This window comes from Lissotriton vulgaris, chromosome 10, assembly GCF_964263255.1.
Source record: "Lissotriton vulgaris chromosome 10, aLisVul1.2, whole genome shotgun sequence".
NCBI lineage: Eukaryota > Metazoa > Chordata > Amphibia > Caudata > Salamandridae > Lissotriton > Lissotriton vulgaris.
In genome coordinates, this window is record NC_141698.1 from 374,250,932 (window position 1) to 374,276,337 (window position 25,406).

Genomic DNA, 25,406 nt, shown 5'->3' on the forward strand with positions numbered 1-25,406 from the left:
ACGCGCGTGTGCCTGTAGGTGCGCATCCACAGATCCAAATCGCGCACGTGCCCAGGTCTGTCTCCCTTGAGAGCCAACTCCACAGCAATAGGTCTCGAGCGAGACCTAAAAACACCTATTGGCTCCGAGCTCAACTTCAAAAACTGTCTATCAGAAAGTGTCCAGTTGATGCAACTCAATCACTTAAAATGCAACACTGTTAAGACGGAGATGTTGTTCAGCAAATCCAATTCCTTTGACCCTGCTTTTTGGGGCCTAACTCCTCCGCCTGCCTCTTCAGAGGTTGTAAGAAATTTGGGAGTGAAATATGATGGTTCCTTTTTCATTTTACCCACAAGCTCTTGCAGGGACTGGAATGCGTTTCAAGCTGATCAAATCACTTAAAAGATTTTTTGAAAACCTCTCTCTAGTGGCAAGAAAAAGTGGCCTTTGCATTAATAACATCCAGACTGGACTACTGCAAAAGCTTGCACGATGGTTCTTCAAAACTAACTATTCAGAAACTGCAAATAGTACAACATGCTGCTGCCAGATTGGTTTTAAAGCTACCTCGTCGGTCCTCGGACTTGGCAGCTCTAGATGTATTACACCGGTTGCCAGTACCTAAGAGGATATTCTTCAAAATACTCTTATTTACTTTTAGAGCATAAAGCGCGTTGGTTCAAAATATCTAATCGCCACATTCACCCATCACATGACCAAACAAGGTCTTCACATGCAAATATTTTAGAAGGGCCTTTCAAGGGAGGCTTCCTCCCATTTGATCAAGCATTCCAAGGGGAGTTTATGGGTTATTATACCAGAAGCAGCCTTTAATTGGAGCAGCTTTGGGTTTCTGGTGTGCTCATGAAAAGGAAGCAAGTTTTCATAAATATTTATTTTAATCATTTAATAAATATTACACAGTAACTGCCTTCAACATGTAGAAACTAAAAGAAAACACATTCCTATGCTATTATTTTTGCAATTATGCATGCCACCAGTTAGAGTGCTTTTCCTGCCTGCCTACCATGTAAATAGCACTAAGGGCAATGGCCCGACGCCTACTCAATTGTACCAGCTCACAAGTTCTTTTAGACAGGACCTTGTCTTTTTCCTATCTACGCCCATTTGTGGACCATTATCACGATGGATCCTCAAAACGCAAAGTTGGTACTCTTCAGGGACAACCTTTTGTCTTCCTAAGGAGAGACAGTCCTTTACTCTCCACATCTTGTAGTCTCGAAATTGTATCCCCCGCTATTTAGTCCCTCCTACACAGCGCCTTGCTGGTGTCCACAGTTCTAGGTGTTGGCGCACAGCAGCGGTGGTCACTGGTGATGCCTAATGACCTCAACATGTGAAATCTAGTCCCCTGTAGTAGCTGGAGACCACTTTGAGTTTGTTTTTGGCATTCTTGGGAATGTTTCTTAACAAAACCTACACTGGAACATGCTATTGTTGTTAATCTTGCATAGTAGTAAAACAATAAACATACTATTTGAAGAGTCAAGGATGCCTGATGCCCACTTTCACTTTTCTTTCGTTTCTAGGACCTGTCTGGGAAGTAATTCACAGTTTATGTAAATTGAGCTGGAGGGTCTACATGGAAAACTGCAAGGCAGCAGTGGCCAACACACTGCATTTAGGGAGGAAGAGAGGGTATTGCCTCCCCCAAAAAACGCTTTGAGGAGGAAAGTTACAGTCCAACGTGGTTGTTTGGATTTCGGACTCCAAGGATTACATCAATTCAGATCGAAAGAGGCTGCTGTTCAACTGCAGGGGCCTGAAGATGTAAATTGCAACTTCCCTCCCTCCTAATGAACACCTCTATGGCCTAAAAAAAATTGAAACCTGCAGCCACTGGTGCTTTCAGGACATGGCGATGAGCGCCACTCATTTGCTCTTGTCTGCAAACTATGCTGAATACCCTTCTGAAGCGCTCTTGGCCTACCATGCTGCCCGATCTTCATGAACACCACCGGGCAGCTCAACAAGTCCAAAGGTACAAACTCATTGCCTTCCCTATCCCTCAAAGGCCAGAGGAGGGCTGCATCGAGAAACAGATGCTGCAGGTTGAAGTCAGCAGTGCGGCGACTCTTCCGGCTGAGCCATTTGTACTTACACACCCTATCTTGTGGGACAGGCTGCAGTCCTGTTCCTACATCAATACGATTGGCTCCTCAGTAGTGAAGTGGCACCGACACAGAAAATATAGAACCCCATGTTGCAGGCATCCCCATTCTAAGGCAGTGACACCACCACAACCACCCAACCCTACATTGGCAGACACTCTTACCTTCCTGGAACCTTTTACTCCACTTCCCAATCTGCAATTTCAGGTCGTTGTCACTAATTTAAAACGGTCACCTTTTCTGAGTAGCAGTCATGAACATCAATAAATATTTGAACCTTTCCCATTGTTCTAGTAACTGCATTGGCACGGTTTCATGTTTTCTTACTTTCAGTAACAAACAGGATATAATGTTCCAGTCAGGGGCCTGGCTGGGTTCTGTCACTGTATTGTACCCGATTACTCTGCCTTTTTGTACGTTTGATCCCATTTCTACTGTATGTATATTGGGAGATGTTACTGAAGTGTTTTGTAATCAGGAAGGCTCAAAACTTTGGTTGGACTCTTACATTTTATTCTAATGGTGATGCATATAGACACAACATTCATGCCACCACCGCTTTTGATTCTTCTTAGGTCTTTTCAGAGAGTCAAGAAGCATTGGAGGCCTCCTTCCCATAGAAGACAATATTCACTGTACTGGTTAATGGGGAACCCCAGCACCCTCACCCCTGATGGTGCTTTGCTTACACTGAAGCTTCAAGGCTTGGGGAAAATCTCACTCCAGCAATGTTTACTTTTAATGTTAGTGTGGTAACTAAAGACATTTGTGAAAAAGTGGATTATTAGATTTGGATAGATGGCAGTCCAGCAAAAGTAATAATGGCACTAGTCCTGTTAGCTCCAGTAACTGTTTTGGTCATTTAAACCGGAGCTCATCCTCTGGTAGCAATGGCACAGAGCAGACAGGCTTACCTTGCAAATTTTTTTAAAGAGGTTAAAAGCTCTAATAAATTAATAATTCAAAAACACGACACAAAATCAAATTCCAGTTTAGAGAACAAAAAGGACATAAAAATGACAAAAATTTATTAAAGGGACCTAGCAATACGAATAGCACATATCAACTGCAGGCAACTGATCGCACTTAAATGGATGACCATAAGCTTTGGTGTCCCTGTTGATCAGAAGATCAGGCACCTGAATGTTGCAGTCTACTTCTCTGTCCTCAGTACAAGTGGTAGAGATCCATCCCCAAAGGTCTCCACAGCAGGTGCAGTCCTTCTTCGGTCTTCCACAGGTCTGGTTTAGCACAAAAAGTGGTCAAGGGTGCCACATTTAAGTGTGGCTGGTGCCTGTGGGTGGGGTTGACTTCTGGCTCCTCCCTAACCAATAATGTAAAGGTTCCAAAGGACAACCTAACTCACTTTTGCAGTAGTTTGTGTTTGCCTGGCAGCAAACAATTCCACACTACACTTCTCTACCCACAACCCACATGGTGCAGAGCTCCTTGTGCCCACACAGAGGTGTAGCAATCGAAATGGGCAAACCTCCCCTCAGGTCACTCTAAATCAGTTCCGGTGCAGTTCCTCCTCCCACTGGGTTTAGAGCTACCATAAGAAGACAAACTGGAGCAGGACCCGTTGTGAGCTACATCTGTCAGTGACAGTGTAGGCAGACATTGACGCTCAGGAAAGACCTGGGCACAGCCACCAGCCGATGCTGCTCAAGGAAGATAGACACCTACCCACACCCAAAGCCCTTTGTCCACTGTTTGGGAGCAATCCATGTCTCACTTCAGTGGAGCCATCAGGGGTCAGTTGACAACTGAACACTGGTAGGAAAGCCTTTTGTCTGGGCAGTAACAGATACTTTTGGAAATTGTCTGTATCTTAATAACAGTATAAAACCTGACTTTAACATTACATTGGATTTTAAAATCACTATTAAAATGAGTCATTGAAATGCTTTTCTAGCTATTCCCATGCATAATTTAGCACATATTACATGGAATAGTGTAAACTAGTGTGCGCCGATGGTCAGCCCTGCCACAGTGAAAAACAACTTTAATGTTTTACATGCCCTGGCAGTGAAAAACCTCCAAACAAACCATGCATCCTCTCCCATGGGTTTTTAAGGCCTACTTTGGGAGTAATTTTTACGTATTTAAATGAAAGTTTAGGTATGTCAAAAGGTTTATTTTGACAGGTCAAAATTGTTTTTCTTAAACTGCACCACCAGGCTGCAGTGAGAGGCTTAGAGGCTTGTTTTACACAGTGGTGGCACAACATGCGCAGCAGTCCACTAGTGACATTTAACATACACGCCCTGGGTACACTTTGTGCCATATACTAAGTACTTAGTGTGAAGTTAAATTTGCCAATTAGATATCTACCCACAATATAGCCAAAAAAAGTGAGGGTGACCACGCAAAAAGGGGCATTTTCCTACACCATTACTCCCAGGCCATATGTCATTCCTAATTCAACTTCTCGGATTTGCTTTGGGTTGCAGATCCAATATTTGGACAAGAGTTTTTTCTCTTTATACGAGAAAATAGTTAAGACTGCGGTCAACTCGGACCACTGTGTAACTGCCATAGAAGAAGAAACCAGTGGAATAACTGGTTGGTCTCTTATTGTCCCAAGAGGTCAATTTTTATTTTAGTTGTTCAATTACAGGGAGTTCGGTGTGTCACATTCTGTAGGTGCACAGGAAAAAGTGGAGAGGGGTCTTTAGGAAGCGGTCATGAAACCTCATCCAGTCACAAAGAGCAGGGCATGTATTCAAATTACTTTTCCAAGCAGCCTTCGAACAGACCAAAGCATAATAACTAGACAGACCATTTGATGAAATGCCCCAACACGATTTATAACCACCATTTCTGCTCGAACAAACACAGTCGCCATCAGATAAACTGGACGCACGCATACAACAGATCTGTGCCAAAGAACAATGTGGGATGCAACATGACTGCTACATTCCAAACAAACAGGCATTACACACAAGCAGGAACGAAATTTCTGTATGTCATTAAAAACGTAAAAATAAACATATGTTGTATATATTACTTTGTGATGCTGCAAGCAAACAAAATCACAAAAAAATCCACAGAGTTCTTTGAGTGAACAAAGAGGTAATTTGCAAGCCCAGTGTCTGAAACGTTGAGTGACTCACCATCACATGCATCAACCACAAAACCACCAGTTTCTGAATCGAAAAATAGGAGAGAAGATAATTCCATGTAGTTAAAAATGACATTCTAGTTCCAGGGGTGTGCTGCTCAACTGAGAAAATACAGAATTTCTAGTGCCACTCAGTACAAACCTAGTTTTCTGATGACAATTACATTTCGAATTATTTTTTTTTGTTTTTAAAGATTATACCTGATGCAGTTTTCAGGGTCCCTCTTACAATCGGTGTTACACCTGTAACGCTCCCAAGACATCCAGCCCATTGGTGGAGTTTGAACCAGTCCATTATCCAATGAAAAGCAAGGCACAGCCAGCAGCAGCAGGGCAGTCAGGGAAGGCGGGAGCATTATTGACAGAATCATCCTACGAAAAAAACATTGAGAAGTAAGCACTGTTTTTCTGTTCATGATCAGAGGAGGTAAAATACTTATCTTGTGAGAAACTCGGACAACAAAAAATGAAATGCAAAATAATGAATAAAGGAATAAATGTATTTACTACAAGGGTAGGTGTATCCTCAAATTTCCAGGTGCGGAGGGTCAACATTCTAATAAACAGTGAAACAGAATTGGTCATTTCAGGTCCATAAAAATAATGGCAAATTAGCTTTCGTGATCCGTTTAGTTAGGGCTATTAAATATGGATGACTTGCACCGCAGACAGAGTTCAAATTCAAAATAGAGAATTGCTCCATTTGTACCAGTGGTTGCAGGCGGTTGATACTGGCACTCTTCTATAGACCAAGACTTATATTTTATCATCAGTCTTTGACCTACTGATAGACCAACAAGAGCAGAAAAAGGAGAAAGAACAAGATTGGAAAACAGACAGATAAAAATAAAACCGAGATAAAGAAAAATAACAGTTGAGGTAAAACAGATCAGAAGAGTTGGTTGGGGCACAAGAGGCATGAGTAGGAATGTAATCTAACTAGCCTTGGCATTCTGTAGCTGTGTCATTCAGCAGTATCAGCTTTGGACTCCTAAAAATAACTTTGGGCGATTTCACTTACTTTTTATGGTTTTTAGGTCTCGCCTCTCAATCCGCATGCGCATGCGCATTGAGCAGAGCGAGACTATAGGGCTTTAAACAGACTTTACCCAACTGGCGATTTGGTGCTGTGCCCGTGCGGTTTTAGGTCAATGCGCAAGCGCATTGACCTAAAATGTGCGTGCACGGCATCAAATCGCCAGCCATCTGTTGCCCAGCTTGGTGCCGCTCCACCCCCTGCGGCATCAAAAGCTTTCACGGCCGGCCGGCCGTGCTTTCAGTTTCACGGCCAGTCGGCTGTGTGAAGTGCATTTCAAAGGCCGCTCTCCCTGCTCCGCCCCCTGCTGCGCCCCCTGCTGCGGCCGAGACGCATTTCTCCTCCCCCCTCCCCATGCACCCTCAGTGGACTGAAGAATTCCTAATCCTTACATTGGTTTTTTAAAAAAAAACAAAAAAAACTCTGCTCACACATTTACTCGATGTTCCGCTTGGTTCTGAGATTCACAGCCCTCTTGCAGTTGGACTCACTCATTCAACCATCTGCAGACTCGCCCACTCATTCAACGATCCATCCATGTGCTCACTCGCCCAAGTGAGCATTCTTCGAGGCACTCACTCATCCGTTCGTCTATGGACTCACTCATTCAACCATCTGCATACTCACCCCCCCATTCAACGATCCATCCATACGCGCTCTCGGTCATGCATAAATGCATCCAGTCACCCATCCAAGTGTATAGACATTCTCCCATTCATGCACTCGTACACTTGCCAACAGTGACAAAGCGAGTTCACTCCGTCGATAGCCACGCCTGTCATAGCCCCTTGAGCCCCTCTGTTGAAGCAGGTTTGCGCTATAGTGGATGCCCTGTAAATGAGGTGGGAAACAGAATGTTTGGGTGTATTTTACCCACTTATCATATATCCTCGGCTGGTCACAATTCCTCCCTCGGCCTCGGGGTGAGTCACGGCTGATCACAGCGCCTCCCCGCATCTCCCTGTGACCTTGGCCGGATCACCATTAGCACTCCGATGACAAATATCCAGTGTCGCTCTGGAGAATGCGACCACATCATTGGGCCTTCGTGGTGGCACTGTTCCAATTTCGGCTCCTCCATGGTCTCCGAGTGTGATCCTGGGCTGACCATACCACCCACTTGGTCTGATCACCCCCTCCTTCCCCAGCGAGGCTGCGCGCCCTACATTTCGCCTTGCTGCGGGCTTCGGTCTGACACTTAAGACAGTCACTCCGACTTCCTGGTCTCGGTGGGGACCGTGAATAATCAATGCCTTCCCTATCCCAGGTCTCACTATGACCATTGGTCGGACACTTGTAGCACCCCCGACCCCAATCTTCCTTGACCCTGCGCACACTCTGTATCCCCGTGGTGATCCCGGGCTAATCCCAGCGTCACTGGTGTTTAACGGTGTGATCGTGGGCTAATCAGCCTTTTTGCTGTAGCTGTGTGAAGGAGTTAATCCCTTGTATCGCGATGTGATCAAATGCAGTCGCAACACTTATCCCGATGTGTCCATGGGCAACTCGCAGCGCCGCGCTGTACTTAGTGTGACAATGATTACTCTCCTCCGTCTCATGGATGCAGCGCTACATTATGGACTGTGTCCAGTTTTAGAAGCATCTTTCTTAAAAATAAAAATAGTTTTATATAGCGCCAACTCGGCACCAGTTACCATACACAAGGTCGGGTTTGTATATTATATGTGTGTTGCCCTATACCACAGGATGTTGAGTCGAACCCGGTTCGCAGTCCGCAGCTCTTGCACTTAGACACCCCACCATTTTCTCTTGGTTGGGATTGTCCCCCCTTTCGGTGTTCGTCTCCACCCCAGCTTCGGACCGGTCAAAGTTTTGACCCTACTTGAAGAGTCAGTTGTGCTACCTAATGCGTCAACAAACCCCCTCCCCCCCCTCGCGCTGTGACCTCTGAACTTCCCATCATGCACTGTTCCTCTGGGTTTCTTCTGTCCCATGAATGCAGGGCTGCAGTTCACAGCATCACTGGTTCAAATATGTTCTTTCAATGTTTCAAGCTGTTTTCAAGCTTTATTACAAATCACAAAAAAATTTAATATTTCACTTCTGTTCTTGAATTTTCATCACAATAAAAAACACTGAACATAATCTTCACAAAAGTTAATTACAAAAGTTTAAGCTATTGCCATTACAAATTAAATAAATTATTTAGGTATTAATTATTTAAATAAATCAAAAAGCATTGTTATTTGTAAAATCAATACATCTAAGTCACGTAAATACAAAACATGTTGCATTACAAATGCTATAGGTGTCACATTTGCGAAAGTTATAACTATTGGCATTGTAAATGACAAAGCTATTAATTTAGCTATTTTAAAAAAAAAACATAAATAAAAAAAATGTCATTTATAAGACCAATAGTTCAAACTTTCCTAATGCAGACCTATTGCATTTCCAATGCTTGTTTTAATACAAATTAGGCACTGTATAAGGGGGCGTAAAAGTAAAGTCAGTCCCACAAATCCCACACTCTCCCAGGGAAGATATACAGCTTTTTGTGGTCCTAGAAGAAGATACTTGGGAACAGTAGGAAAAGAGGCTGGGGACCAACCTCACTTCAGCTGCCATCAGCTCTCACTCTGGCATACAACTGTATATCAAACCTTGCTGACAACTGCCGCCATTTTGGAGCCTTTTTTGTGTGTTGTGCATCACCAACATTGAAACCTAGGTCTATGGGTTGCCGAGGCCAGAATAAAATGGCTCTCTTAAATGCAGCTTGTCAAGGGATCTGAAAACGACAGGCTTTTTTAGTTCTTTATTGGCAAATTCCAAAGCATGCATGTCATGGAGGGTGAAACCGCTGAGAAGACCAAAATAGACTTTTTCAAGTCCATCACTCTCAGGAACTGAGGTGAACCATAGTGTTTCATAAAATCAGTTTCCCTCTTTGCCTCGAACTGTGATTTCTATGGAGGTTGTGATGCTGGGGGTTGAGGGAGGTAGACAGGTGGAGTCTGTGCAGGTGTGGATGAAAATTCTGAAGTGATCGGCTAGTTGATAGAGATCAACGGTTTGCCTTTTTGGTTCAGCTAGGTCAACTCTAAGCTTTTCATAAGTCAGATAAAAAAAATGCACCAGAACGTGTATAAACCAGATATAAAATGCATCAGAACGTGTATTCAAGTCTTATGTTAAGTGACTGAAATCACTGTGTCCTAAGGGACACTAACTGTGTCTGGCTTAAACATTATGTGGCAAAGGCTTAAATATCATTTTTTCAGAAAGGTCTTTAGCCTTGAAATTGCTTTGATGACTTTCTAAAAGAGTAAAAGTAGAATGCTCTAAACTTAGTGAAGAAATTAGTCATAGGTACTGTGTTGCGGTTCTGGCATAAATCAGGAATGGAGGGAGGAAAGGCAGAGTGGCTGGCTAGGGCGATGACAATGCCTTTTCAGAATCCTGTAGAGAAAATCATGTGCTTCATACATAATATAGACAGATTGCAGACACATTAGCTACTCAAAAAGAGTTTTTTATTTTTAAAGAAAAAAGTGAAAAGGTCTTGAGGGCCTTTCGGGGTGTAAATGAAAAACAATAATACATGCCAATGGTGCAGGAGCCAAGCCAAAAAAAGAATTCAAAAGAGAACAACATGAGATTGGTTGTAGTCCTCAGTGTTCTGGGGGAAAATAAGTTACAGTACCTAGAGTCTGGTGAATAACAAACAGAGCAGAGTACAGGGGATGACCAGGACATGAACGGCCATGAAGAAGGACGTTAAAGGGGCTCTAAAGCAACTTCCTTAAAAGTGCGGCAAGTCAGCTAGAAGAGTACTGACACTTCCAAGGTACTGCAACGGTGTCCAAATATGTACTGGGAAAGTAGAAAAAGCATAGTTTCACATGCACACATTCCATGAATTTTTTCCCAAAAGAGGGGTTCTGTAGCAGTGGAGGATGGGAACCTTTATGGTGCATATCAGGGATTTTCCCCGTCTGATGCAAGTAGGGCTGAGGTCCTTCTTACAGTGACTGTTTCCATCCAGGGAGGCCGTTGTGTTCTTCCAACCTAACCAGTCTGAGTCACAGATTATTTCACTGGCGTCGTTCAGGGCCTCTGTCCATCCACCTTTCCCTGGTCACGTATTGCAATGTTTAGAGTACTGTTCTCTTCCTAGGCCATATGACAGTATGTCAGAGTTATCACAGTGGAGCGTTCATAACTCCTCTATTTGTTTCCTGTTTTTTCTAGGCTTGCTCCTGAGCGTCTCTCTTATCCGGATAGTACCTGGTCCCCTTGTAAATGGGAAAGATCTGTCCTCTTCTCACCTTTGGTTGCTAGTCCCTTGTCTTTCTAGGCTTTATTTGGCATTTTTAACACAGTGTTTCACTGTGCAAGTTTCTGTGGTGTCACATCCCTTCTCATGTTGTGTACTTACCATTGCACGCTAATGAGTCGGTACTGTGCCTCTGAATACTAAATAAGCAGCTCCCCCAGACTCTAGCAATAATAGATACACTTAAGATACACTTAGCAGCAGAGCTCACTCATCTGCATCGAAGTGGAGGCTTAAAGTAACAAACATTTGCAATGCAATAGGTCTCGCATTTGCAATAGCGGCCGCTTCTTTGAAATGAAATGGTTCTCGCTTTTACAGGAGTTTCAGGTATTGCCATTGTAAAATGACAATGCCTTTTATTTATCAGTTTTGATAATTAACACATAAAAGGCATTGTCATTTACAATGCCATTACCTGAAACTCCTGTAAAAGCGAGACCTATTTAATTTCAAAGAAGCGGCCGCTATTGCCCCGGGGTGCTTCAAAAGTCAAAGCACCCATGGCATGCTGAATGTTGCAGGAAAGCAGGTCTGGCTGCAGAAAGAGTGCTTATAGACTTAATAAGACATACGGTGTAACAACAGACGTAAAGGGTTCATTCCTCATGGGAGGTTACAAATGAAGGTAAGGCAGTACTAAGGAGGTACTAAGAAGCCTATTAACGAATCCGAAGCCAGCATTTACAGAGGACAATGACAAGCCAATGAAAACTAGGGGCGGAGAATCAACTCCATACTCAAACACAGCATGCCTCGCAATGCATGCGCTGCCCAGGCTCAACCTAAAAAATGTGACCTGTGGTTTTGAGAAAAAGCCCTCACCTTCTAGGACAGGCCCGGCACCTGATTTTTCTAGAGAAGGTTGGCCTACTCATGGTACGGACCAGTATCTAGACTATCTGACCTGGTAACACCATGGCGGTACATGCCGGACCAGGACTTTGAATACCTATGGGCACAGATTGGTGGAAAGAAGGGAGTTGTCCAATGTTCGGTCTCTTTCTGTCCAGTCTCCCAGTTTTTAGAATTTACTGCCTAGCCTTCCAAGAATGTATGTGCAGCGTACCATGTGAGCGAGTGTCCCCATAACCCAGTAGGAGGGCAGAGGTACCAAAGAAGTCCTCTACCTGTGATCCCTTAACAAACCTCTCTATGACATGATGAAATCACACAAAATCGCTAAGATATTGGTTTGGGCATAGTTACATGGAGGAGAGAAAACAGCCTTGAAATCAGGTGCAAACTTGTGTGTGACTTCTAGGGTGTTTTATTTGTCTCATCTACAGTGGGACAAGAGCATAAATCGTAGGTCTTCACCCAACCCAAGGTGGCTATATCATTCCTAGACAGCATCAATTCTGACTAGTCTTGAAAATACGACATGAGGCACTTGATAAAGGTGGTGGTGATTGAAACCCCATGTGGGCCATACTGCCCCCCCCCCCGGGAGAAAATGAGGGGGGTAGACAGACAGGTGTAATTAGCTGTTCCCTTTTTATTATCCTCCAGGATCTCTTCCTTCTATTATGTGGCTTTCATATATTTTCTGGCCTTTTAGTCTCTCAAGTCGCAAAGGTATGGTAAGAACGGAGTGAATATTCTTTTGGAACTGGCGATCGGACCCCAATACTTGTTTGATGAATTTTCGGATTATGGCTAAATGCTGGGGGAATCAGGATTGTAATACAGGATTAAATGAACATTTGCTTTGACTAGTAATAAAAAATACATATCTTAAACAATTCGGTGCAAGAGGGGGAGTGTTATTTTTAAGCAGTATTCCACAGTTTTCCAAAATGGCTGAAGCATAATGAGTCTCAGGAATGCTCAGTCATCAGCGGAAAGAATAAGGAGTGTTTAGTTCCACTTAAAACTGCAAGGTCAGATCTCTGTGGCTAGGTTTGCCCGTTATAAACCTAATACACAGATGATCTGGCCTCAAAATAATAGACTCAATTCAAATTCAATTCAAATTCAGCTTTATCCGTTTTTCAAATTTTCGTACACAAAAACCATTAAAGGCCAAATTTTACAGTACCATATCGCAAATATTGCACAATAGTCATTAAAAATTAGCAGCTTTATAATTTCATACTGCCAATGTTATACAATGATTATAAAAGTAATTTGATAAAGAAAAGTTAAAACATAGTTTACAAGTTTGTAAATACTTAGAGGATAGGACCAGAGTACATATTTTGTTTAGGGACCAAGGTCAAAGAGATTTCCTACATCTGATCATGGATTTAGGGGTTAAAGTGGCTTGTCTTACAACACGTTCATTGTCTAAAATATTCAATGCAAAGAGGGTCTGACAACACTGCCTCATATCTCAAATGTACCAAATGTCCCACAAGAATATTTTAGGAGTAAGAAAATATTCATAGATGTTTCCTGCATTGAATCGCGCTTTTTAAAAATACAACAATATTTCTTACAAAACATTCATTTTCAAACAATTGCAATGCAAGATAAGCCGGATGGCATTGCCTCATACCCCAAATTTTCAAGATGGGTTTGATCCATCCGCGGCTCTTGATAGAATGTGCAGAAACATACTATATGAATTGTTGATTGGGGTGAGACTCCATTGCAAGGACAATTTGGGAAGGTTTAAGACCAATCATTTATGGTCGGAAAGTTTACCAAACGGTGGAATATGTCGAGTCTGAAATGTGGCAGAACAAATCTTTCATAACCTCTCATTACATATATTAGATATGGTTGAATAGTGAGAGTGGAGTACATCAATGGATTCTTTTGAACCATCGGCTTTGATGCCTCACTGGCAAGTCTGTTTCCCTCCATGTGATTCATACATTGTTTTTTAAAAGCCTTTCTTGGGATTAAACTCAAAGAAAGATTGTGATAGTATTCAGGCTGGCCAAGATCAATCATAAAATCTTTTATGTATTTCATCCATCTGATCTCTAAGGCGTGTTCAAAGTTAAGGCTGTCACTTAACACTTGCAGACTGAATATCGTTTTGTCGAAGTCCAGATCCGATGACACAGTAAAACTGGTTGCACCTTTATTATGTCTGTAATAAATGGTAGGACCAACTCTGTGAGGCAAATATATGTTGATGTAGATCGTGGAACAGCCAATAAATACCTTAAGAATGCGTTCTCAACCCTCTGTATATCGTTTATATCACAATAGTCCTATATTACCGCCCCGGAGATAACGGTGCTAGCGCACTTAGCTTGGTAAATTTTAATCAGCTCTACTGAGGGCCTTTTTCCTAACTTTTGTGCAAAGTTTTCTAGGGCTGTCCTCATAAAATGAAGTTTCCTAGTATTGATAGCCTGGGACCACGATCCCTTATGATCGATTAAAATACCTAAGTAGGAGTACGTGGTAGTGGTTTCCACTTTTTTGTTCTCTATGAAAATGTCCCTCTACTTCCTTCCACCCCTCCCACAATTCATTATAAAAGATTTAGTAGTATTTATTTTTAGGTCTAGGTTTTTCATAAAATCATTATAGCTATTTAGCGCCCCTTGTAGGCCTATAGGAGTTCGGGCCATAATTACAGCGTTGTCCGCGTAGAGAAGGGCGGGTACTGGATGTTTTGCAACTGAGGTAGGTCCTGACACCCTTCCAGCATGGCTTTTTCAGGCCATTTGTATATAGTGTAAACAAGAAAGGTGCCAGGACACAACCTTGTCTAACCCCTCCTCTCCACTTGGAACGACACTGCATTCTCCATTGGGTTCATACCGTACCTGCGCTCTTGCATTTGTGTATAGTGCTCTTAAAAAATAAAATAGAGGGGCCTCGACCCCCATTGCCTCTAATTGACTCCACTTTGAGCATCTCTAGCCATCCATTGTCTGCCCCTCTTTGTGGACTCGCCCCAGGGGATTTCCAGATTGTACTATGATAACCTGCTGTACACACGCCTTCCTGGTGCCAGTATTTACATCCAAGTGGTTTGTTTGTGAAAGTCTCTTTCTTGCTCCTCGGTAGCAAAACCAACCAAAAAAGAAAAAAAAAAATGCTTTTGCGCTCATGATGCTACACGTAACGCGACGCAACTAGGTTTCCGTTATATGGATGAAATGAAGTACAACCCATAAACTCCCGATTTTCAATTCTGTATTAATTCGAAACAAAACAGCACATTTAGCAGCATTCTTGCTCTTGTTGCTAACAGGAGCAGAACTATTGGTTGATGAACTGAAGTTTGAACCAGTGTTTTCAGACTGACAGAATAAGGAATGGTCACCTCAATGCCACACAATGACTCTCTGGTGAGCACATATATGTTGGCAGGATAACTGAACAATTAATGGCACAAGAGCGGTCAGAAAGGGCAAGAATCCCTGGTGTAGAACCACCTCAATAGCACGAGAACTTGGTTCAATATCTGTTAAACAAAATTACTTTCAAGACTACAAAAACACTAAAAAAATATTTTTTTCTCATTTACTTTAAAGAAAATAACTAGCACCCTTTAACCACTTTTTAGTTCTTGCTAGAGACAGCTTTTGCTGTTTGTCATAGCATATGTGATGAAAATAAAAGGGATTTTCATTGTTGTTTTGCACTCTGCAACTTGTTTGACATTATTGTGTGCATTCACTACTGAAAACGCATGCAACATCACTAGATGAATGGCATTTAAATGGACAAACAGGCGAGTGGCTTACTACACCCACACACCCTTCATCTCTTTGCTGACTTTAGAGAGCAGTCCTCTTCCACTCTGCAGACAAGATAAAAGAGAAACTTTCCCCCAAAAAATTCTTCCCAGGTTGGCAAAATTACAGGACATTCCAGTGAATCTCATCTTAGTCGCAGTGAAATAGTGTGAAGACAAAGGGATTATGAGCATGTGTTTATGTGAGTGCGAGAAAGTCATCCTTTTTGCCTAGTCACCCACATTTGTTTCCGACTGATACTGATAGTAGCTGGATGACGGTGCCCTGGGCTCTGCTAAGCAGGACCAGAGCCAGCTCTCGGATTAAAAAGGTACACAGTAATTCGGTATAATTATAATTGGTAATGGCAGACCCTATAAGTCCACAGTATATAATAGGGCAGGGTAGCTAAGATTTCCTGCACTGGAGTGTGCACTGCTGTGTGCCTACAGTCCTATTTAAAGGCAGCCTTGCTTTGCAGACTGTCTATAAAAATAAATTAAATGCAATCTTAAGGAAGTTGGCCTGGTATATGCTGTCCACTAATTAAAGTGGGCACCTTGCACCAGTTCAAACAACCCTTATGGTGACTTAAGAGGTCTAAGATAACTTTAGAAAGCCATCCAAGTGGTAGCTGTGGAGAGCAGCCTTCAGGCTTAGTCTTGAAGGACTGTTAAGCAGCTCGTTTTACCAAAATACAGCCTTATTGTATTGGTTAAATGAAAGGAGAACCACACAGTAGTTATACAAATAGGTATTTATTATTATAACACACTCTAAATACTTCACACTATCTGCTACACGCAGATAAACACAAAGCCCACAACACTTAGGCACAGAAACAATTGTAAGTAACACGAATACACAGTGGGCTCCAGAGGGAGACCAAACCATATACTAAAATAGTGGCATAAGAACCACGACTCAAGTCAAAACAGTGTCTAGAGGCTGTACAATCGCCTGGACCCAAAGGAACCACCCAAGGTGAGTAAGTAGGGACCCCAAGGAGGACAGATGCAGTGTGGGAACACGACCGCATGCGCCATACAAGCCCATGGGAGAGTCGCAGTTGCAGTTTTAAAGTTTAAGGACCCTTCTAAGTGGACTTCAAAGAAACCCAGTGGAAGTTAGGAGGTTGGAGAACCACCCCACTCGTGGATACCGTAGTACCAGAGCTACCTATCCCAGGGAAGCCGAGTGCATGGGGTTGAAGTGGCATCAGAAACCGCAGTCGTTCTATATGGAGGACTTCGAAGAAAAGCCACTGCTGGAAAGAAGAAAAGTGTCCATTGGAATGCAAAGGTGGATTCTTGATTAGGAGTACCTGAAAGCAGAGGAGACAGAGTCTGGGTCATTCAGGAGTGACCAGGGGCTCGGTAGACAAATGCCCACTGATGTCAGGTGCTTCAGGTGCATTGAGTGGGTTTTTGACTCTGTAGCCACAGGGACCAGGAGACGTCGAGGACGACCAGGAGCCGGATACGTGCTGTCTCATGGAGGATGTCAAGTGCTAAGGGGTTGGAGTCCGCCGGGAGCACAAACAAACCTTGGCAGCGGCAACTAACAAGGAAGGTCAAGAAAGGTTACGGTTCGGACCAGGAGAGTCCAGAAGACTCACCAAACACAGGGGAGTCAGGTCAAGCCTGGAGCAACCAGGGAAGCCCAAGAAAAGCAGTGTTGACCCGCAAGTTGAACCACAGGGTAAAGGCACAGAAGTTGCGAGGGCACCTCGACCAGTTTCCCAAAGCAGCAGCCCACGGAGCACTCAGTGCGAGGAGGCCGGAGTTCTTTGTAGGAAATGGTGGCAAAGGTTTGGATTACTCTGAGCCCAATGCACTTGTTTTGGAAAAGCCGACAAGCATATGCACTTGCAAAAGTACGCTGTGCACAGGGGTATGGGTATTGCAGCCCCCACAAGGGATTCGGACCTCAACCTGGGTCAGAGGCCAGCTTGGACCTCGAGGAACTTCGAAACCCACCTCCTGTGTTGCTGGAGCCTTTGGAGTCTGTAGGAGCTCAGGAGCAGCAGACCGGTCAGTTGGGATCTTGTGCCTGCGGTTGTAGGGCAATGGCTCCTTCATTCCAAGGTAGATACCTTCCATTGTACTTGATGCTCCACAGGTCCTGCACAGAGCCTGTGTGGTGCATGGGCACAGACAATGCTTAGGACCAAGTGGGAGTCTAAGTCGGGCCAAACGAAGTCCAGCAAAGTCCAGAGTGTCCAGACGGTCGAAGTTTAGTGGTTTCTGGTCCAGAATCTTGTCCACGTCGAATCTAGGGTCCTACAGCCAGGTAAGCCCTTTTGTACCCACCGGAGAGGGTTGGATAGATTCAGGGGACCCTCCCAGGAGATGGTCTGGCCAGTGGGGAGTTTACTCCCATGTCCTTTGTCCAGTTTCACACCAGAGCAGGAGCCAACGGCTCCCAGGACTGGTTTGAACTGGACTATGCACAGGGGCACCAAATGTGCCCCTCATGCAGACTTTTGGTTGCTGGCAAGGGCACCCACCCAGGCCTAACACACTAAATCCTGTCTGGGAGGTGGTCACACCTCTCTGTGACAGGATGCCTATTCTTCTGCCTTCCCCTGCTCGAGCTTGGCTCAGCTGCAGGAGAGCAGAAATGTGTCTCTGAGCTGCCCGGGATTAGAAGGTTGGTACTGGGAACACCAGGAACCTCACAAAGCTAGTTTCTGAGGGGTGGAATCAAACCCCCCACACCGGTTAGCAGTGTGGGGATATGATTCCACAATGTTTGATACCAAACACAATAGTGTTACTTTGATCCGTTTTAGCGTTTGTCATTACGCAGTCGCATAATGCCACTCTATATGTTGTAAATGGCTGATAGACTGACAACCCGGAAGAATGGACTCCATAGGCTGCAGGAGTGCCCCTGGTCCTGCAGGGGCACCCTCTCACTTAGAACCAAGCACTCTGCCTTCAGGATTATTAAGTCCTGCTAAAGGGGTGATACAGGTTTTAAGTGCAGTGACCCTTAGATATAGGAAACCTATATCTAAAGTAGGAGGTGCATGCACCATCTTACACAGGCTGCAATGGCAGGCCCGTAGTTCCATTTTGCATGGCCTCTCATGGGTGGCATAATACATGCTTCAGCCCATGGGAGGCCTCTGGGGTACCTATGCCCCGAGTACATGGGTACCATATACTAGGGACTGACAAGGGTACCCCAGTATCCTATCTGGAGTGTACCAAAGTACATGGCATAACAGTTTAAGGAGAAGCAGATAGACTGGGGTCCTGTTTAGCAGGAATCCAGTCAGACTAGTCAAAAACAGTATCACATGATGAAAAACGTGGGGGTAACCATAAGAAACAGATCCTACTTTCCTACAGGGAGTATGAATGGAAATGAGCCACATCAGTAGGTTGGTTTAGCCAGGTCTGACTCTGCTGAAGAGGAATCTCAAAGTTGAATTTTAAAGTGCAGTGTTTTGTGGGACAAGAAGAAGCCACACTCGGGAGGAAGCGGTCATGCTTTTGGGTGGCATCCTGCACCTAATTGGACAGGGCTGTCCCCCTGCTTATCGCCACACATCATTGAATAAATATGTGAGAGCAGACAGCCACTCAGATTTGCAGCCTGAAACTATAAGAACAAGGATTGCCCGCTGAAACCCTTGTTTGCACCACACAGGATTGCTCCCTGAGGACTGCTCTGGTTACATACTTGGAACTACAGCCCTGAGGACTTTGCCTTACTTCAAAAAGGATTAAGGAGTCGACTGCCTGAAAAAAACAGGTTAACAGAGCTTCCCTGCACCATCTCCCTTAAGACGTCCCCAGCCTGGAGTGCGTCCAGTGGACTTTTAAAGAGTTGGCCAACTGCACTGTGGGAGTTGTGGTTCCAAACTTCCAAGGACCATCCCAGAGCTTCAAGGCCCTTGGGTTTGTGTAATGGACACTAAAGACCCTCAAGAGGAACTTCAGGAAGAAGTTCCAGAAGTTTGGAGGAACTTTGGGAAAAAGCTCCATAAGTGGACTGGTATGACGTTGAGAGTCAATTCAGATACCTTCGACCACGACTCGGCCTGGATTTCTGGTTTGTCCTGCTGAAAGCTGCTCAGCTCCATATTTCCGGGATTTTACCAGGGTCTCTCTGAAAATTAATCTGATGATGTTGCATCGAAATTGGTCTGTTGGAGTGGACCGCAGGACCGAAAGAAAATCCTCCAGACTCTACGTATGAAGTTTATTTTTTGACCGGGGCCTCCCGCTTAGTGTATCCGACCAGGGATGCATTGCGGTCGGCCTCAAACTTTGACTTGGTTCCGGTCAAGCACAACCAGATACCCCAGGTTGGCGCTATATGTTTTTAAGCACTAGAAAGTGGTTAAACTTTAAAAGTTCATATCTCCGGTTCCCTTTAATGGAGTTTTTGTCGTTATGGTGTCATTTTAAAGAGAACAATATTTCCTATTTTGATAAATTGGTGTGAGATTTTCATTGTGTGTTGTGCCTTAGTTATGTAATATATTATTGTTTTTAAATGCTTTACATACCTGTGCTCTAAGTTAAGCCTGCCTGCTCACAGCCAGCTACCAAGGATGGATTCAAGGCCTAATGTTTTGAAACCTTGACTGAACCGAATATTAAGTTGGTGGGCTTATTGCTTGTGGTAGGTGCATAATTACCCCTACTAATAATCCACATTTTAATAATGATGGTTTAAGAATGTGAGCCATTGTGAATGTGTGTCAAGGAGCGGGAACAGATGAGCATGTGAAGGAGTCGGAGTATGTCAATGTGTGTGTAAATTAATGAATACATATGTATGGATGCACCAGTTGAGTATGTGTGCATTGCTGAGAATGGGAATATGTCAATGATTGTGCAGGTGTGAATGTGTGTACAGTTGAGTGAGAGAGAGTAAATGAACATGTTAGTGAACAGTTTCAAGCATGAGAATACAAGAATGACAAGAAAATAATGCATGTGAAACTATGTCAGGTGTGAGCAAGCATTTGTATTGTCAATGTAAATGAACGCGGATCAAATGGTGGGAGTTTGAATGTGTAGGTGAAAATTAAGTATGCAAAAGTATATCCCACCCTTTTTGAATGGGTGTGCACAAGAGTGTGTGTAAATGAGTGTGTGATTAAGTATGAGGATCAATGAATGACCTAATAAGAATTAAAGGGTGCAGGTCTGAATGGGTCTATAAGAGGGTGTAAATGAAAATGTGATTGTGTGCAAGTGTAAGAGTGGGTAAACTTGTTAGAGTAAGTGAGAACAAAATATAAATGTGTGTGAATGGACCAACAAGAGTGCATGTGTGTTGGAGAAAGATGGTGGAGGTATTTTTTTGACCTAGCAGTTAGTTTGCTTTAGCTGTCTCACCGGTTTAGTTTAAAAAATCAAATTATATATAGATATACTATATGATCGAGTACCTTTATTGTAGAAAATGTTATCATATGAATACTCATATTTCACAGGGAATAGCAAAATATGAAGAAAATAGTACAGTTTCCTGTGTATTGTGGGTTTTGTAATCGCACTAACAGTCCACAAAACACTTGCATATTGTCTGCTTTGTCAGGGCTATCAGGATTATATGAAACGGTTACCTAAAGGTAATCTAAATAACGCAGCAAGAAAAGGCAAATCATGCAGCACATTCTCTGGCAGTATTATTTTAATCCATTTGCACTAGACCCGCGAACTATATGGCAAATCCATAATTATGCAGTAAGTACCACAGTCACATAGATTTACTTGCCCTCTCCATTTTTCATTTGTTTTAGCAACAATTTATTAACGAAATGTAAACAAAACAAACTTTGTAATACTTATATGTGCCCTTTGTTAGCTACACTTTAAAGAGAAATGCTTTTTCAAGACAACTACCTCACAATAACAATGTAAAAAATAACAGGGAATGTGTAATATGAGCACATATTGCCACCTTTGGTTTTGGCGATGGGTATTAATCACCAAGCCATGTTGTTTATGAAGTCACCAGAGGAAGGATAGATAGAGCGATAGAGGGGGAGAGAGAGAGAGAGAGAGAGAGACCTACAAAAAAGAAAATGCACTCCCTAGAGAACAACAATATATTTTTACAACAGTGTTTGAGCTTCCACCTTCCTCTGGTAGTACACAATTGTTTTCTTAGTGACTGCACTGCTTGCATGGCTGGATTTTCCAAAAGCATCATGAATGCAGATTCTATTAGGAGTGTTGAATCAATGCAGTCCTGAGATCTTTTGAGCTATGCAGTAATTGGATGGTATTGTCAGTGATGTTCAGTCCATCTGGATGCAATGACTTTAAACAGTGCGCCCAGAAGTTTTTCATTCTTCCTTTAAGACATGTTCCACAGGGAAAATCTTAAAATCAGACAGAAAATGGCCCACAAAGCTAAAATGAGGATCTACAGATTGGTCTAGTTTCTTATTAATCATTGCCGATTCGTGATTTCTTTTTTTAAAATTTCCAAATATATCTTTTATTGGTTTTCAAAAACATATAACATAAAATATAAGAGCATAGTCGTACAGGTTGCAGCCACATTGGCTGTGTTATCGGTGGAACAGTTACACAGTATATTAGCATGACTGCCCCGCTATCCACTGTCGTTTGTAAGAGGAAAAGAAATGAAAGGGAAAGAATTAAGGTAGGAATGAACAGAGATAGCATACAGAAGTTTACTTTCTTCACGTCAGAGTCTTGAGTCCTGTGGAGATGTGATGTAGAGCCATTTATTAGGGTTGTTAGTGTTTACTTATGGTGGGTCATATGGGTCTAAGAGCTCGTCCAAGGTCGCACACATCCCCCTGTTGGCATGTCTCCATGGTGAGATTCGGAGGGCGGTGTTGTCAGCGCCTTGGAGGTACGTCACCCAGCTAAGCCAGCCCTTGAAAGTTGCCTTGGAGGTGTGAGACATGCACAGAGGTCATTCACTGTTTGGCCTGCAAACTGGTTTTTAAGCTTTAGCACTGAATCACATAATTAATGCACATTCATCAACATCCGAGTTGCTGTAACTTCATCTTTACGCAAAATTCCTTAATAAAGAGGTTTGTAAACGTTTTTCACATGGGATGCGCCTTTTAGAATCACAGCAGTGAACTGCTGCATTTGTAACAGCTTGTTTGAGATCAGCTCTCACAAGAAGAGCTCGTAGATTGGTCGCTAAGGGATAAGCAATTACTGGTGGTTTCGGATCAAAGCCTATTGCGTAGGTTTACAAGTAAAATAAAATAGAAAGATTCCAAGACCAGACCTCCTGGCTTGACTGAAGCTCATTTAAGTAGTTCACACAATTGTGTGTACACGATAACAAAGATTATGAACAGGAGATTAAAAAAAAAGAAGAAGAAAAGTTGATGTAACTAATGATGGTGGCGGTCTTAGCTGCATCTTGATGTGGAATGTGTCTTATTCAAGCAGAAATAAAGAAACCCGCTTATCTCTTATGAGTGTCTCTGAACTGTCCCAAGAGGATTTCTGTAATAAAGTATGAATGCCCCCGGTGCGTGTAACATCAAGAAAGCACCAGCCCACCTTTGATCCTGCACTGATGCAGGACTCTACCTATGCTTCTGCAAAAGTATGAGAAAGTGCAACTATGTACTAAACTATTGAAACAGGCTAGTAAATTACATGCTTAGCGTCAGCATTTCTGCATGTTCAGAAGGCTGATTCCTTCCAGAATCTCAGGTTTCTGCATTTAAGATCAGTATTAAAAACCCATTTCAATGGGTATTAAACTTCCTCTAGGATGAGGGTGGGCGCACACTGCCTCACATCCCAACAGTCAATTTGCCCCAATGCATCATAGTGAATGCAGTGCACATTAAGACTTAATTCAGTGTCAGGCTTTAGTTTTTCACCCTTGTTGGTGCAGCTAGTGCCGTGTATCTCTAGACACATGTTTCATGATTTTTATACTTCTTCAGTAGAGAGCAACACATTCTATTTGGGAGCTCATTAGCTCAAGGGAGCCTTTTCAAACAGAAGGAAGGTGGGCACACACTGCCTCACATCCCACGCTCCTACTATTAAACTTCCCTTTGTAAAGTATGAAAAATTACAAAAAAATAGGTCAATGGCTATGGAGGGCACCAGCCAGCCCGTTGAGGTTTGAATCTCAAAGGTGCCATCAGAAATGGCCACATCATTTGGCAACAAACTATCTCCAAAGTGACTTTAACTATAGACAGTGTGTAGGATGAAGGCAAAAGTAAATATAAAAAACATTACTGGCTATTGTACTAATGGATGCATACAGAAGGGGTACCGAAATGTACGTCAAAGCCAGACCTATTACGGTTTTGCCACTGCCTGTTTTAAAAGTGCAAACATAATTGCAAAATAATAATAGCTGTGATATCAAAATTAAAAAAGCAACTCACAAAATTTCAAAAGAAAATATAAAATGTGAACAAAAACATTAAGGAAACAATACAATAAAGCTGGCCATTGCTTCTGTACTGGGTGTGCCAATGGAGTTAAGGTGGAGTTAAAACTTTTCAACCACATACCAACTTTTGAAGTTTGTGAAACTGGTGACATGTGTGTCAGTGTTTCTAGCAACAAGTGGGAATGATAACAGGGAGTAATAGTATAATTCTCCAGCGAAGGCAGTCTAAGGAAGCTGCTATGGCAGTAGGGAACAACCTGGGAAACAGTCTTAAGGAGTGAATTTATGTGCTGCATTAGCATTTGGAAGTCACCCTGTTTCGGTAGTCAATTTTGTGAGCGGAGAACTATGACTTGGTGATCCCGCTATGAGGCTTTCGTCAGACATCATAGACGAGTTAATAATCCAGCAGGGCTTTCCTGAAGCATCATTGCCTTGCATAGTAGGGACAAAATACTTGCACTACGTACAGCAGGACATCACCACCAGCGAATGTGTAGGGATTCTTGCGGACGCAGAACAGTTTCTTGGATTCGAAGCTCAATAAGCATAACAAGTGAAAGACAGCAATTTCACTAGTGCATTGGAATGGAATCACTCAAAGCAGAGTCTTTGCAGGTGGTGCATGGTGGAAGAAAACAGCAATCCACTAGGTATATTATTATTAAAAAAATAATGTGTATTGAAACGGATTAATTGGATATAATGTGTCCTTCAAGAGCTTTGCTTCAAGCAGCATCCCCTTAATGGATCCCACGCTGAAGGGAAGAGAATCATAGAAAATGCATTCTCAAGGAAAGATTAATGGTTGTTGCTAAATTTACATCTCCCAATTGACTAGACTATTGCAATGTGTAGAATTGACTCAGGAGTTTCGAAACCCATTTTTCTTCAGACACTGGTGAAGCATCAATGTGTTGGAAGGACAGGAGGGACGCATTAGAAACTTAACTCCAGGAAATTGGGGGATAGGAAAAGAGTTTGTTCCCAAAAGTAAATTCACATTATTAACCCCGTGGGTGCTTATGACGGAACCACGCCGTCCTGAATCACGGGCGGCGTGTGCTCATGACGGCGTGGTTCTGTCATGCGGCTGCCGCTCCGCCCATGCGGCACTAATTCCCCGCCTGTGCAGGCGAATTAATGAGCGGGCAGAGTCATGACGGAACCACGTCGTCATGAGCACACGCTGCCCATGACTCATGACAGCGTGGTTCCGTCATGAACACCGCAGCGTCGCGTTCACCCCCTAGCCCCCCCCCCCACCCATGCCGCGGCGGAATTCGCGGCGCAGGGAAGGGGTTAAGACTGAGTCTAGGAGCAGAGGGAATACAATGTTTTGAACAAAGGCCAATACCAAAGAAGGATATGGTAAGGGAAGCAGATCCAGACCTTGAGAATAGAGGAGACAATGAATACATACAGGCCATGGGGGCCTTAGTGGAGTATCATAACACTAAAAGAAGCTTGCAGGCAGAGAGACCTTTTCCAGCAAATAGTAACTGAGTGAGCATCTGTTAAACAATAGGCGTGTGTCCTGTGTACCTTACCATTAAGATTTGAAATGGGATTTCTGGTTGGCTAGGGCAAGCGCCTAAGCCAGGCAGAAACCATCACTCTAGTCAGGGCAAGGGAGTTACACACCGTAGATTACCCCTGCTCACCCCCTTGGTAGCTTGGCAGAGCAGTCAACGTGTAAAGCGTTTGAGCAACACACAATCACACACACACACACACACACACACACACACACACACAGCAGCAACACACTAGGCACACCACAAAAGAAACT

The 25,406-nt window shown here is 43.3% G+C and overlaps 1 protein-coding gene across 1 annotated transcript in view; it reads right to left on the reverse strand.

Moving 5' to 3' along the window:
* The window catches only part of LOC147685287 (alpha-N-acetylgalactosaminidase-like), a 163,481-nt gene that overhangs the window by 121,830 nt on the left and 16,245 nt on the right, over positions 1-25,406 (reverse strand). Inside the window, exon 2 of the mRNA XM_086941200.1 lies at positions 5,440-5,610. Coding sequence (XP_086797326.1) covers positions 5,440-5,609 — 170 coding nt within the window. The 5' untranslated portion in view covers position 5,610. The remainder of the gene's footprint in view (positions 1-5,439; positions 5,611-25,406) is intronic.